Source organism: Choloepus didactylus, chromosome 1 (assembly GCF_015220235.1).
Source record: "Choloepus didactylus isolate mChoDid1 chromosome 1, mChoDid1.pri, whole genome shotgun sequence".
Classification (NCBI taxonomy): Eukaryota; Metazoa; Chordata; class Mammalia; order Pilosa; family Megalonychidae; genus Choloepus; species Choloepus didactylus.
Genome location: NC_051307.1, coordinates 140,954,403 through 140,968,143, shown reverse-complemented (window position 1 = coordinate 140,968,143; position 13,741 = coordinate 140,954,403). Strand labels below are relative to the sequence as shown.

General features: G+C 41.1%; 1 protein-coding gene across 2 annotated transcripts in view; it reads left to right on the top strand.

Annotated features, from left to right (window-relative positions):
- The first annotated feature begins 5,955 nt into the window (after positions 1 to 5,955).
- ARHGEF26 (Rho guanine nucleotide exchange factor 26) overlaps positions 5,956 to 13,741 on the top strand; it is a 125,328-nt gene continuing 117,542 nt past the window's right edge. The window contains exons 1-4 of one of the 2 annotated variants that reach the window (XM_037842194.1): positions 5,956 to 6,048; positions 6,459 to 7,565; positions 8,866 to 8,905; positions 12,402 to 12,547. In XM_037842194.1, coding sequence (XP_037698122.1) covers positions 6,510 to 7,565; positions 8,866 to 8,905; positions 12,402 to 12,547 — 1,242 coding nt within the window. In that variant the 5' untranslated portion in view covers positions 5,956 to 6,048; positions 6,459 to 6,509. Of the gene's footprint in view, positions 6,049 to 6,458; positions 7,566 to 8,865; positions 8,906 to 12,401; positions 12,548 to 13,741 lie in introns of those variants that run through there. The other variant, XM_037842203.1, reaches the window with a different exon arrangement.

Genomic DNA, 13,741 nt, shown 5'->3' with positions numbered 1-13,741 from the left:
AAGGCATGTGACTCCCAAGGGAATAAATCTCCCTGGCGACGTGGGACATGACTCCCAGAAATGAGCCTGGCCCTGGCAGTGAGGGATTGAAAAGGCATAATTGACCAAAAGGGGTAAAAAAGAAAGGTAACAAGCTGAGGTCACAGTGGCTGAGAGATCCCAAATAGAGTTGAGAGGCTATCCTGGAAGTTTCTCTTATGCAAGCTCCAGCTAGACATCACAAATGGCCACTGTGTGCCATGCCCTTATAAGAATAGTTCACAAATACCTAGGTCTCTACCTGAGATTCTATAAAAGATACACTCACTAAGTTTTATCTCTCAGAAACTTAAATCCCCCAGAGTGTTCCTAAGCCAGACAAGTCCTAAAACCCAGAGGCAATAGCCTCTTTAATAACAATCAGATGCAGCCCCCTTCCCCATGCTGTTGACACTCCCTTTCAGTATGAACAGGTTAGGGTGCTCACTGCCTAGACACCCCTGAAGATGGAGAAAGAGATTAAGTGAGAGGAAGGGGTAACAACAAACAAGATATGATTTAACAGAGGTCTATGAATACTGAAACTTTATATATGTATATGTATATATTTAGATGCTGGGGTGTTAGAACGGCTGGAAGGAAGTAAATGACATGGTGGAACTATAACCTATAGCATCCTTTGAAATTTGCTCTATAGCTGCTCGTTGAATTGTGCTTCAAAAGTCTTCACCTTTCTATATATATACCCTATATTGCATAGTAAGTAAAGAACTGAAACTGTGGAACTTTAACCCATAACAATTTTTGAAATTACCTATATAACTGCTTATTGAACTGTACATCGAAAGTTGACACCTTTCTGTATGTATTTTATATTTTCCAATAATGGAAATAGCTAAAGTTGTGGAACTGTGACCCATGATATTCTTTGAAATTTGCTCTCTAACTACTCGTTGAATCATATTTTGAAAGTTATCACTGTTATGTGTATATGTTAAAGTTCACAATAAAAAATGCATTTAAAAACAAAACAAAACAAAACAAAACAAGGAAACTACTGTTTAAAGACGTAAAGGAGCTTTTTCAAGCTATTCAATGACCTCAAACTAAAACCCACTGAGCAACATGGCTGCTCAATTGCTTATCTCATCCCCACAATTCAAAAAACAATAACCAGCAGTAGCTCCTTGGGCCTGACTGGTTCTGGGAGTCACTCTCCAGTCTGACTTCATGGTTTACCTGGGATCTTCATCATTCTAGTTAAATGGAGAGCTTTCCCTCAGAACACAGTGTCATTGGAAGCTCAATATATCAAATTTGAACCATTCTCACATTCTAAACGAAGTGATGACTTGATTTAATGGATGTTGATTCAGGGCCTGCAAGCAAGAAAGAAGCCCTTCCCCTTCTGTTCAAGTCTCCTTAGGAGCTTCTGTTAGGCCAAGAAGATTCCCCTGATTCATTTTCTACAAATCCTTACCCTTTGATCTTTTTTTTTTTATCTGAGAGTTAGAAACAGAATTTTATTGTAATTATTTGCTTTCCAAGATAAAAGCAGAGAGATTTAGAAATTCATTTTTACACAAGTCCTTGGCCAGGTCTCCCCCATCCCTGCCGTCCTATCCCCTGACCTATATTCTCCCAACTGTCTGACCGGGTAACATCCAAATTACTCTGATCTATACAAGTGTTTCCCAAACTGTGCTGGGAAGGAAAAACAACTTCATTTTGCAGTGGAAGAAACTGGTTTTAGAGATTAAGTGACTGTCCTCATTCCCACAGCTTGAAAGTGGCAGATCCAAACTGAAACCCAGCTTCCTGACTTTCAGCCAAGTGTCCCCAGTCTTGACATAAAACTGCTTATTTTCTCCTTCCCCTCCAGCTACAATCTTGTTTTTCTCCTGCCTTTTATTGTCAAAATTCCCATACTTACCATGAAATCCCTGTACACTGAACTCTTTCTCCATAATCCCTGTAAGTTGGATTCCACACCCAGCAAGACAGATCTTTTAGGAAATTTGTCCAAAGAGAACTAATCAATTTTTCCAAATCTCTTTTTCAAGTATCCTTTCCAAGTTTTTCTTCGTCATTTTGACTTACCACTGATTGTATCAAGAATCAGGAGAATATTGTCTGGTAGGTATAGGATTCTGAGAAAGGGAGAATCGAGGATCCTCAGCTAACAGTCAGCAACAACCAACTGCAGCACACATGAGTGAGGTGATTTGTGCCTTTATGGCCTAGCACACCCTCCAGGTGGTGTGAGAGAGCCTGTGGAATGGTGAGAAATAATAACTAAAAGCTGTTATATTAAGTCACTAAATGTTTCACAGCAAAGCCCAGCTGAAACACCTCCTTTAGTCCTGCTGTCCAGAGGTAGACATACTAATATTTTGGTGAATATTCCAAATTTAGGCATTTTCTAGCCATTATGTATATAAACACAAAGCTATTTGCATCTTTCAAAAACTCAAAGTAGGACACATTGCATAATTTTTTAACCCCCATTTAACAATATATTTTGAATTTTTCTATGAATAATTATATAGCTGTGCATTATTTTTTCATTGCATATTATGACTTATTAACCAGATAGGCACAGCTGCTTTTAACTTTTTGCCACCTAAGAAATGCTTTGATGAACATCCTTGAAAATACTTCTTTGCATACAGCAAGAATTATATCCTCAGGATTGATTCCTGCATGGGGAATTAATAGGTGAAAGATTTCAAAGTTCTGGTAACGAATCATCTAATTGCTTTCCAGAAGATTGTAGCAATATACATCCGTACCATGAATGATTGAAAATACTCTTTCCATGCACTTTTACCCATTGTGGCTATGATCTTTTTTTTTTTTTTTTTTTTAGAAAAATCTCTGCCATTCTACTGGATAAAAACCATGATCTCATTTTGTTTTTACTGCGAAGTTGAGTATATTTTTATGCACAGCAGGCACTTGCGCCTTATCTAAAATGCTTATTCTTGCTCTCTGCTCATTTTTCGTAGAACTGTAAATTTATAAACTAATAAATTCCCTATATAAAAGCCAATCCATTTCTGGTTTGCAACATTAGCAAACCAGAACAATAGCTTGCAGTGATATATCATTTAACTGCACAAGAAAACTATATGTTTAGTCATATAGATAGTATCAGCATCAAACTTGAGTGTCAGTAGCTAGGAAGCAAATCCCAGAGACAAGATTGGAATATTTCTTTTAAGAAATGGAGTGTGATCAATGCACTCAATGAGACAGAGAATGATATTCTGTAGAAACACACACACATTGATGGCTCTGCATGAAGACATTTAGAAGAACCAGACTCTGCAGATTTTGGGGGGGAATACTTTGATCAATTTATTTTGATGATATTTTCCTTTTCTGTATATGCACATTACTTAAAGTCTGTTTAAAGTCTAAATCACTCTTTCAAAAAGTATAAAATAAAAATTCTATGGGATGAAACATTGTGTTGTGGTTTAATTGGTAACTTTTTCCTTTCTTGGTGGTGCATACAGCTGAAGATGTCTTAGTTCTGATATGTTAAATAGAATGGTATCTAAAAAAAGCATTGGATATGTGAACTTTCAAACTTCCATTAGAGAAGGAACAGAACTTGGTGTTTTTTTGTTGTTCTTAGTTTTGGTGGGCAGCATATTGTTGTGTAGGAATGAGGTAGGCAGATCCTGTGATTTCTTCACAAACATCAGTTACGCTAGTTATCAGAGCCAACGTACTCTGAACAGGAACCAGCCTTTCTCACATCACCATTTATAACTTCTTAATGTGAGTCACAAATTGAGTTCTAAATTAGGCAAACACTCATTTGTCATTGAATTTTTAATTAATTTTATTATATTTTTGAATATAAAAATAATGAATGTTAGTACAGAAAATGTTTTATATTAAAATGTGTGTCTGTGTATGTAATCAGTGGTATTTCTTCTAGCCAAAATATTTGGTAAATTTCCTTTTAAAAATTTTTTTTTTGAGGCCATGTCTCTTTTTCTTCTAGTTTCCAAACATTTTTTAGATTAATCAAAGTAATATATATTCATTGTACAGCATTTGGTAAGTACAGAAAAGTATAAAGGAGCACGAAAAACTCATCCTTAATCTTACCTCCCAGTGATTGCCTGGTGATTGTTTCTAAGGCAGAAACAAGTGGCATATCTTACACAGAATAAATGCTCACTACATCCCCACTGAATGCATAAATGGTTGAAAGAGCACTTGGAGAATAATCCCTGTGTATTGATAATAGAATTAATTATACAGATTTTATGGTTTTAAATCATTTGTCTTCTCAAGTTTGCCTTATTTTTCTCACATAGCAGGAGGCTGGTCAAGATAACCAACTTTCTACTATTTGGCAGTGAGTACACTGTTTTCATTCCTCATTCATTCACTCATTCAATAAATATTTATTAAGTATTCCTACTAAATTCCAGGAGCATTATGTGCCTGGAATCTGGAGGGGGAACCAAACAAACATGGTCCCTGCACTCTTGCAGCTTACAGTTAAAGAAGACAAAACATATAAACATAAACACACAAGTAAATATATATTTGCTAAACGTGTGGAAAAGGATGAGAAGCGGTGGCTGGAAAAATAAATAAGCAGGGCAGTAGCCTAACCCAAGAGAGGTCAGGAACAGTGTCTTTCACATTGTTAAGTCCAAAGGTCAAGGGGAAACCAACTTCAAGTGGGTGTGGTCAAAGAATAGTGAGAAAGGAAGAGATAAGCCGGAAGACTAGGCTGAAGAGGTAGGCAGGTCGTCCAGAGCCTCGAAAAACATGGAGAGGATTCGGAATTTTTTTCTGTGTATGATCGGAAACCATAAACTTTGTGTAGTTTAAGTTGCATTTATTTAATTATTTATTTGAGGACAACTGTGACTTATGGATACACACACACACACACACACACACACACACACACACACACACACATTTTTGTCCTATTGGTTAAAATAAGAATACAAATGGGCTAGCAGACCAAAATATTAAAATAATGAAAAAGCAACCTTTAAAAGTTTATCTTCTAGATGCAACATGCCTTTGGGGATCGCATCCTGGAACAGAAAAAGGACACTGGTGGGAAAACGGGTGAAATCTTAATCATGTCCGTAGTTTAGTTAGTAGTGATGTACCGATGTCAATGTCTTAGTTTTGACAAATCCATGGTGGTATGTTGGATATTGACATCATGGGAATACGGGTGAAGGGTATCGAGGAACTCTCTGTACTACTTTTGTGATTCTTCTGTAAACTTGAACTTATCCTGAAATAGGAAATTGACCAGATAAATCTTCCCCCTTGACTAAAAAGTCGCAGTTATTTTTAATACATAACATACGCGGTTCAAACCATACAAGTTCCAAAGAATATAGCATGAAAACTCCCTCCGTCCGTTTTCCTAGCCATCCAATTCCCCTCCCCAGAGCTGCCATTATGAATCCCTCGGAAAATACTCTATGCACACACAAATGTATCTACATTATAAGATTATTTTAAGCGAAGACATTAGATTTGTGTTTTAAGACCATCCCAAATACTGAAAGCGGAATAGGTTTCCGCATTTAGAACCACTCGTTCCTGCTCACGCAGTTCACAAAGCCTCCAAGGCCGCGCGTTCTCGGTTTCAACACTGTAGCTCCCCCAGGGACCAGGGCTTCTCAAATAGCGTCTCTGCAGGGCTCCCACGCTCGCTCCCACACTGCGCTCCTAGCAGCGTCCCACGCAGCCGCGGCCACCAGCCCGCAACTTCCCGCCCTGGTCCCGGGTGCCCAGTTCGCAGGTCAAGTGTGTTCACGTGTTTCAAACTAGGAGCCTCATCGGCTTCCAGACATGAGAGGGCGAGAAGGCAGCGGCTCCCTAACCGCGGCGAAAGAGGCGGGTGCGGGAGGAGCCAACAATGGGGCGGGGTTAGCTTGGGGGCGGAGCCGATGCGGGGCTGCGCTGCAGGCTCTCCTGAGCTCCCGCTGCCGCAAGCTTCCGTCCCGGCCCCGGGCCACCCACGGGGCGGTGGGCGCGCCGTGGCCCGGGCTCTGCATTCACCCAAAGGTAATCCGCCTGGAAGCCCAGCAACTATATCGCTAGGGGGACCGACGGCAGGGGCGGGCGGCTGGATGGCGGCGGAGGGGCACGTACCGCGGAGTTTCTCATGAAAGCTGAACTCGTCCCAAGCTTCTTGTGCATCAGCTTGCACCCGGCGTTTTGTGTGTGTGTGGTCTTTGGACGCGGGAGAGAACCGCAGGTGATTGGATTAATCCTCCCGGGCGGCTGCCCAGATATCTGTCCTGGACCGCGTAGCGAGGTGGACGCCGTTTTTGCCTTGGAAAGGGCGGTTAAGTGCTGGGCAGTTGTACCCCGCGCAACAGCTCGGGGTCCGCCGGGCACTGAGTGTGCGGGTCTGCAAGGCGTGCCCGGTTAGTTGCTCCGAGACAAAATTCCGTAACTTCTTTCCTCTTTAGGCAAGACTAACGGAGTGTTATTCCCCCCTCGCTGACGCCAGAGGCCCCACTATGGACAGCGAAAGCGAAGTGGATATTTCTAGCAACAGCTTAACCCCCTTGTGGCGGAGGAGGTCGACCCCGCAACCCCAGCTTCTGGCCCGGAGCAAGCCGAGGCCTCAGTCGTACCAGAGCCCCAGCGGGCTACTGATCACGGATTTTCCCGTGGAGGACATAGGGACGCTTCCCGCGCCGCAGTCTCCCGCCCAGGTGCCCACCTCGTCGGACGGCAGGACGGTCCAAAGGAGTCCACAGTTTCTGTGCGCCAATGGGAGGACGGTCTCTCCGGAATACAGAACTGTCTCTCCCCGACTCCGACGGCCCAAGACACCCCAGGCCCCCAAAGCGGCGCGGGGCAGTTCCCCGAAACTCCCAGCGAACGGTACTGTGACCTTCTCTGCTCCGCAGCCGCCTCTGCTGTGCCCTCCGCGGACTCCTAATGCGTCTGCGCCCTGCAGCCCCGAGGAGGACCCTACCGGGTTGACCGCCAGCCCTGCGTCCTCGCCCCCTGCAAATGGATTTGCGCCTAATAACGACTCCCCTGGCCCCGGTTCGCCATCCAAGGAGTCTGAACGCGGACTCTCGAGACTCTCTCCTGCGCTCCAGAAAAGGGCTTCGGAACAAAAACTCCCCCTTCAAAGGCTGACCTCACAGGAGAACGAGCTCCCGGAGAATTCTCAAATGGTTTTGAGTACGAATAGCCCCGCTGCCCTCAAAGTGGGGAAGCAGCAGATCATTCCGAAGAGCCTGGCCTCTGAAATTAAAATAAGTAAATCTAACAGTCAGAATGTGGAGCCTCACAAGAGAATCTTCAAGGTACGCAGCTTGGTGGAAGGCCTTGCAGCGCCTTTGGGCCATGCTGGGGATGAAGGCGAGTCCGAGAACGACCTGGACAGCCCGGGTTCTCTGCGGAGAGGCTTGCGGTCCACGTCCTATCGCAGGGCAGTGGTCAGTGGCTTTGATTTTGACAGCCCTACCAGCTCGAAGAAGAAGAACAGAATGTCCCAGCCAATTCTGAAAGCAGTAATGGAAGACAAGGAGAAGTTTTCCAGTCTGGGAAGGATAAAGGTAAGAGTGGAAGAAGAGTGTCGCATGCTACCTGATAAGCCAAAAGTGTATGCCTTAGGGGTTGGGGTGGGGAACAGAAGAAACCAGAAATTTATTATTTTCTTTTAATTCTGTTGTTTGCTATTGATACTTGCACACATTCGTCTTTTGGCCATCTTTTGTGTTGGCAGACACAGCCTGGGTAAATGCAGCTTAATGGAAGGAAACGAAACTCATGTAAGTGATTAAATTTTCTAAGCCGAGGCAAAATTTGGGGGCAAAAAGAGGAAATTTAGGGCAAATTAAGTATTGGCTGAGTGAGTCCTGAGCACTTTTTAAAACAGATAGCTGTAAACATCCAGATCTGCACTCTCGACTGTGTGATAAAGTTGTCTGGTGCTTGTTTAGAGGTGTCAGTCAGCGGTCACTAATTCATCGTGGTAGATAAAGGAAAATACTGATTCACATTTTAGCCTGATTAATTCATTTCTGTTTTTCATTATTGAATTGTTTTTTGAGTGGCCATTCAGGTAAAACGTGAATTTTAAAAACAATTGCCAGATCACAAAAGACAGAAAGAGTTTGTCATCTTTTTTTGTTGCATGTTTCTGTCACCATAGCCTTTGGTTATACTTTTATACCCATTTTCTACCCATTTATCCTTGGGTGAATTTAACAAATTGGTAGCTCAAACCTTTAAGTTAGAGTGAGTTATTTGGTATTATATGATTAAGACCCAAGAGCTGTACTTATTAAAATACTGCCTAATATGACATTTTTTTAAAAAGGGAAAATCAGAGCAGGATATTTTGGAGTGTGTGTGTGTGCTGCCTTCTCCAGAAGCAAGACAGATCTCCACAATAGGGCAGGCATTCATTTTGGCAGCCTCATCTTTTTTTGATTAATCAGAGAACTGGTACCAGTTTATATAAATGTCACGTATGCAATACACAGGCAAGCCTATTTTATTTTAGAGCTTTATGGTCTTAAAGAAAAGAAATTACATAACATTTATGTGTTTTTTTCCAACTCTAAGTACAGCAAAGTAGCAAAATGAGCTGATCAGTTGGTCATTTGAGGATATTCAGTCTGTTTTGATGGGACATGGGGGATATTGTATCTTTTTGTTTCACTGTTTTAGTGAGTTGTAGTGGTCATATGAGCAAACTGCTCCAGGGATCATCTGTTGTGTGCTTTTGGAAATCTAAGGAATGTAACAACAAAAAAAGTACTTTTACTAAAAGTAGCTGAATTTTCTGTTTGGCTCATTCATACATAGTTTGCTTTACTTTTTCCTTTTTTGTTTTTTTTTGTTTCTTAGAAAAAAATGCTGAAAGGACAAGGAACGTTTGATGGGGAAGGTAAGCATTTGATTTTCCAGACTTTTATTGCTGTTTCAATGTGGAATATCAATTATAAGTTGAAATCCAACTGCAGTAGCAGAAACATTTAAAACAAGAAAAATGTCCAACTCCTTCCCAAATTATACAGTGCAAAGCACTGTGCTAAGCTAAAATTTCATCTAGGAATACCAACAGTGAATAAATAAAATTAAACAGTATTGTTTATAAGCTGATAACTTGGTCAGTGTCCTGAGATTTTTAAAACTTCCCTATTCCTTTCCATCTTCCCCACCTCCCTCAAAAAACAGAAAGAGTAAGAGAGAAAGCTCCAGCTTTTTAGTTAAAAACCCTGAGAGCTTAGCATTTAGATCTTAAGTAATTTTTTCCTTTGGTTATATATTTTTTTTACTTCATTTTTTTTCCTCCCATATTTCCACATGTTATTATCATTCCTGATTTTCTGTTTCCTTATCAAGTTTCAGTTTGGGGGAAATAGAATTCTCCTGGCTGACAGAATGTAACCCTCACAGAATGATTGTTAAGGATCTCAAAAACAAGCAGTCGCTTCAACCACGTGTAAAACCTAATCAGATCAGTGGACTTTCTGTAAACAGATGAGTTAAGTGTCAGCCGACTGGAAGAGCCTGAAGGGGGCAGCCACTGCAGCCCTTGCCAGACTTGAGGGTCGTGGTAACAGGGAGCATAGCTACTTTCTGCCATGCTTTGAAATTCTAGGGTTTTTCAGCCTTTAAAGAATAGTGAAGGAGGGTGTATACTTTTGAAGTAAATCTAAGGTAAAACCATCTATAGTTATAAAGTATATGACCTTTGGTGATTACGAAAGCTCTCCTTGTACAATTCTTGTAAAAATAATTTCCTGTTGGAGCATTGAAACATGACCCTTTTATAAAAACTCATTCATTTCACCCAATTCTAGATAGCTGTTTTATTTGGAGAAGAAACCCAGAAACAGTGTTTTTGTTGATTGTGGCAAGTCCATCTCTCTGATTTTACAACTGAGGAAACCAGAAGCTCTGAGAGATTCAACGACTTGTCTAGCATCACACACCTAATTACAGAGCCAGCACTATGACCCAGGGCTTCTGATTCTTAATTCAGTTTGCTTCCTCTTGTACCACTCTATGAACATGAACTAAACAGAGCATCTGTCTAATATCATCATCTTGAGAAGTTTTGCATTCTCTGGGATTTGACATTGATCCTGAGACTTGTGCCTCAAAGGGTTAAAATATTGAGTTTTTTTTTTTAAAGTCAGAGGACAGATCTTCAATATAAGTAGCTTTATGTTGTCTCCTTTCATTAGGAGCTGTTTCTGATTATATTCTTTTGTCTCTTGTCAAATGTGAGGCCTCTAGAAATTCGTTTTTGCATGTTTGTAGATGAGCAACATGGGGTTCTTAACAGTTGATGACTAATAAGAAGCAATAGGATGGAGTGGTGAGAACCTGTTATGTTGGAGCCAGGCAGACATGGATTCCTGTTCCACTCCTACTCAGCAGTTGGGTGACATTGAGCAAGCACTTTAACTTCACTGAGTCCCACTTTCGTCATTTTGAAATGAGCTTAATAATGCTTTTGTCCATATTGTTGAGAGGATGAATGAGAAATCATATCAACAGTGTTAAGTCTATTCTATGTGCCAGACACTTGGAACTTTAAAGGGCATTTTAGGGCTGGGGGAAACTCAGGCTTTACCCTTTTAACCTGATCTACATGTGCAGAATAATCAGAGGACAATAAATTCTTATACAGACTTCAGTGTTACCTTAGTCCTTAGTGCATATAGAACTTGCTGTAGGAGATGAGAGAAGAGGCAGATGTTCGCTTGCTTCAGTAGATGGGAAAGTTGTTCCAAACTCATTATCTTCCCCACTAAACCTGAATCTCTTCTGGGGTTCCCATCTCCTACTTTCCAGTTATAAGACCTGAAAACCTAGAAAACATCCTTAATACCTCCCTTTCCCCAACCTCCCCATATCCAGGCCATCACCGAGTCCTTCCGGAGTTACACAGCCCAAATCTCCATTGTCTTTCATTGACCACCCTGACCACATCCTAATTTGCCTCCCAGGCTGTCCAGTGTTTTGCTCTTCCCATCTAATCAAATCTTTCCTCTCAGTGGATTTTCATTGCATTCAGGATAAAATGCAGTCTTCATTGTGAAGCTTAATCTTCAGTGTGAGGCTGTCTGACATCTCTCTAGACTCACCTTGCACTCTTGGCCCACTAGACAGCCAAGCTCAGCCACACTGACCTTCTTCAGTTCTAAGGTGTTAAGTTTCCTCCTGCTTCATTGCTTTTGCATATGCTTTTTCCTTTAGCTCTGTAATTTCTCAGCTCTCAGATCTTAGACTTTTCCTCCTTGACACCTCCCTAAATCCCAGACTAAATCATACGCTGTTGACAATCTGTTCTCACAGCACACTGTATATAAATCTTTCAGCTTACAAGTATATATTTGTTTAAGATCATCGTGTCCTCACAAACCTGTAATGACTTGCCATCTCAGAGTAGAAACCAAAGTCCTTTAATGGCATTGAGGCAAGGCCCTACATGATCTGCCCTCTACCCACCCTGCCGCCTATTGCCTATAGTTTTCCCCTTTTCTCACCCTACTCCAGCCACACAGACCTCCTTGCTATTCATTGTATGTACAGACATACAAGCCCAGTCCTGCCTCAGGACTTTTGTACATGCTGTTCCCTCTGATGAGATGCTCTTTTCCCAGCTATACAGGTGTCTCAGTTTCTCACTTCTTTTAGGTCTTTGCTTAAAAGTCACCTTCTTAGACCACCCTGTTTAAAATCCACATACACTTAGGCCCTTTCCCTGTTTTATTTTTCTCCCTGGCATTTAGCATCTGACATAACTATGAAAGCACCTTGTTTGTTTAATGTTCTTTCTGTGCTGTAGTGTCAGCTTCATGTTGATTGAGGTTTTATCTTTTTTGTCCATTGTTGTTTTCACTGTTCTAACTGTCACTGGAACCTAGTAGGTTTTCTCTAAATATCAGTTGAATGAATAAATAAATGAGTGAATTTGACTGTTTTCTCATTAAATTGCTAGCTTGTGTTTTCTCTTTTATTCCCAACCCTTGCCATGTATAGATGAACAGTAAATATTTGTTAAATAGGTGGATAATGGGTGATGGACCTTGATGGAAAGATAGGGTGTGAGTTCATTTTAACCTAAAAACCAGTGATTTAATGGACCAGACTCCATTCATGGGAAGTGGCTAGAGACAGAGAAATTTGCTTCAGTTGACATTTCATGTACAGGCTCCTCCTCTGTCCCTACAAACTAGTTAGAGACAGGACTGTATAAGTGAGAAAATCACTTTTCTGCAGTTACTCTTCAGTGACAAAATCCATTTGCCTCTTTGTTGTTTATCAAACTGGAGAACAAACATTGTGGAAATAGGAATGTTTGTTTAGAACAAGTAGCATAACGATTGGGGGCAGTTAGTGACACATAGGGTTTGGTTTTATTACAGAAAATGCAGTCCTGTATCAGAACTACAAAGAAAAAGCTCTTGACATTGACTCTGATGAAGAGTCAGAGCCCAGAGAACAGAAGTTAGATGAAAAAATTGTGGTTCACCATAAGCCACTAAGGTCCACATGGAGCCAGCTCTCTGCGGTGAGTGTTTACCTTCTTTTCTATCTGGGTGGTGGGGGTAGGCAGCTTGTGGAAATTATGCATGGCTGTTAGTTTTTATTTTTTCTGCCAACAATCCTGCAATTATAAGGTAGAAGACCTCTCTTTTTAGATTGTGAAATGGTTCTGGAAACTCTTTAGTCACTAATAAGACCATGAACTTTGACACTCTGATTAAGGAAATTAAATTTTGATAAAATAATGATGTACTGTGAACTATGAGTTCTCTTCCTTCTTGGTATCCTCTTTAGTGTATATGTAGTGGTAATAATATTTTCTCAACCTTATCATAATTGTGGTTATAGAGACATTTATATGAGTGTATATGGTATGTATATGCATATATGCAAAATAGGGAGCTTATTACAGCTTTTTTTTTCCTTGGAACTTTCATTTGATATAAACATGTTTCTGATTACTTGAAGTTGATTAATGAATGCCTTTGTGTTTCATCTTCTCTGCATCTTAGGTGTGTGTGTGTCTGACACTATTTTTATGGTGATGATTAATAACTCTGCATCAAGTATCTTTTGATTTTTAACCATAATTTCTTTACTTCCTAACTTAAAAAATGTCACAGTTTGATACTTAGTTTACTTCATATGAGTTCGGGCGCAGTATTTGCAGGTGTCTGATGTGTTAGCAAGTGGCTGGCTGTGCACTGCATTGAATGGTGGGAGCATTACATCAAAAACAAGTCAGTACACCCCTGTGAGCCCTTAGGCAATATGGGAAGAGAGGAAATTCTCTGCTGAGCCACAGAAACCTTGTTCACATTCAGGAATCCCATGTATTTAGGGAAGTCACCACCATACTGAGAAGGACTCATGTATTGTGAAGTTGCATACCCAGGGAACCTTGGAAACTTGTGTATGTTAATGGTGGGAGATGACTTCCGGGCCAGGCTCTACCTCCCCTCTTCCAAAACTCTGGAGCCTGTTCCTCCTGCCAACCTCCATATTTTGTTCTCTTCATTTCCAGGGTCTCCAAGGTGTGGCTACCCTTAGTATTATGCCACAAATTAAAATGCCTACAGAGGCAGGGCAGATAATATGAGTAAGTGATGCTGATGAGTGTAGGATTAGCAGGAGTGGAGGAGACTGTGGTGACCAGGCCTTATATAAACTGAGCAGCTGCCACTCAGCTGAGGCCAGGTAAGTACAAGGGCCTGGTGTT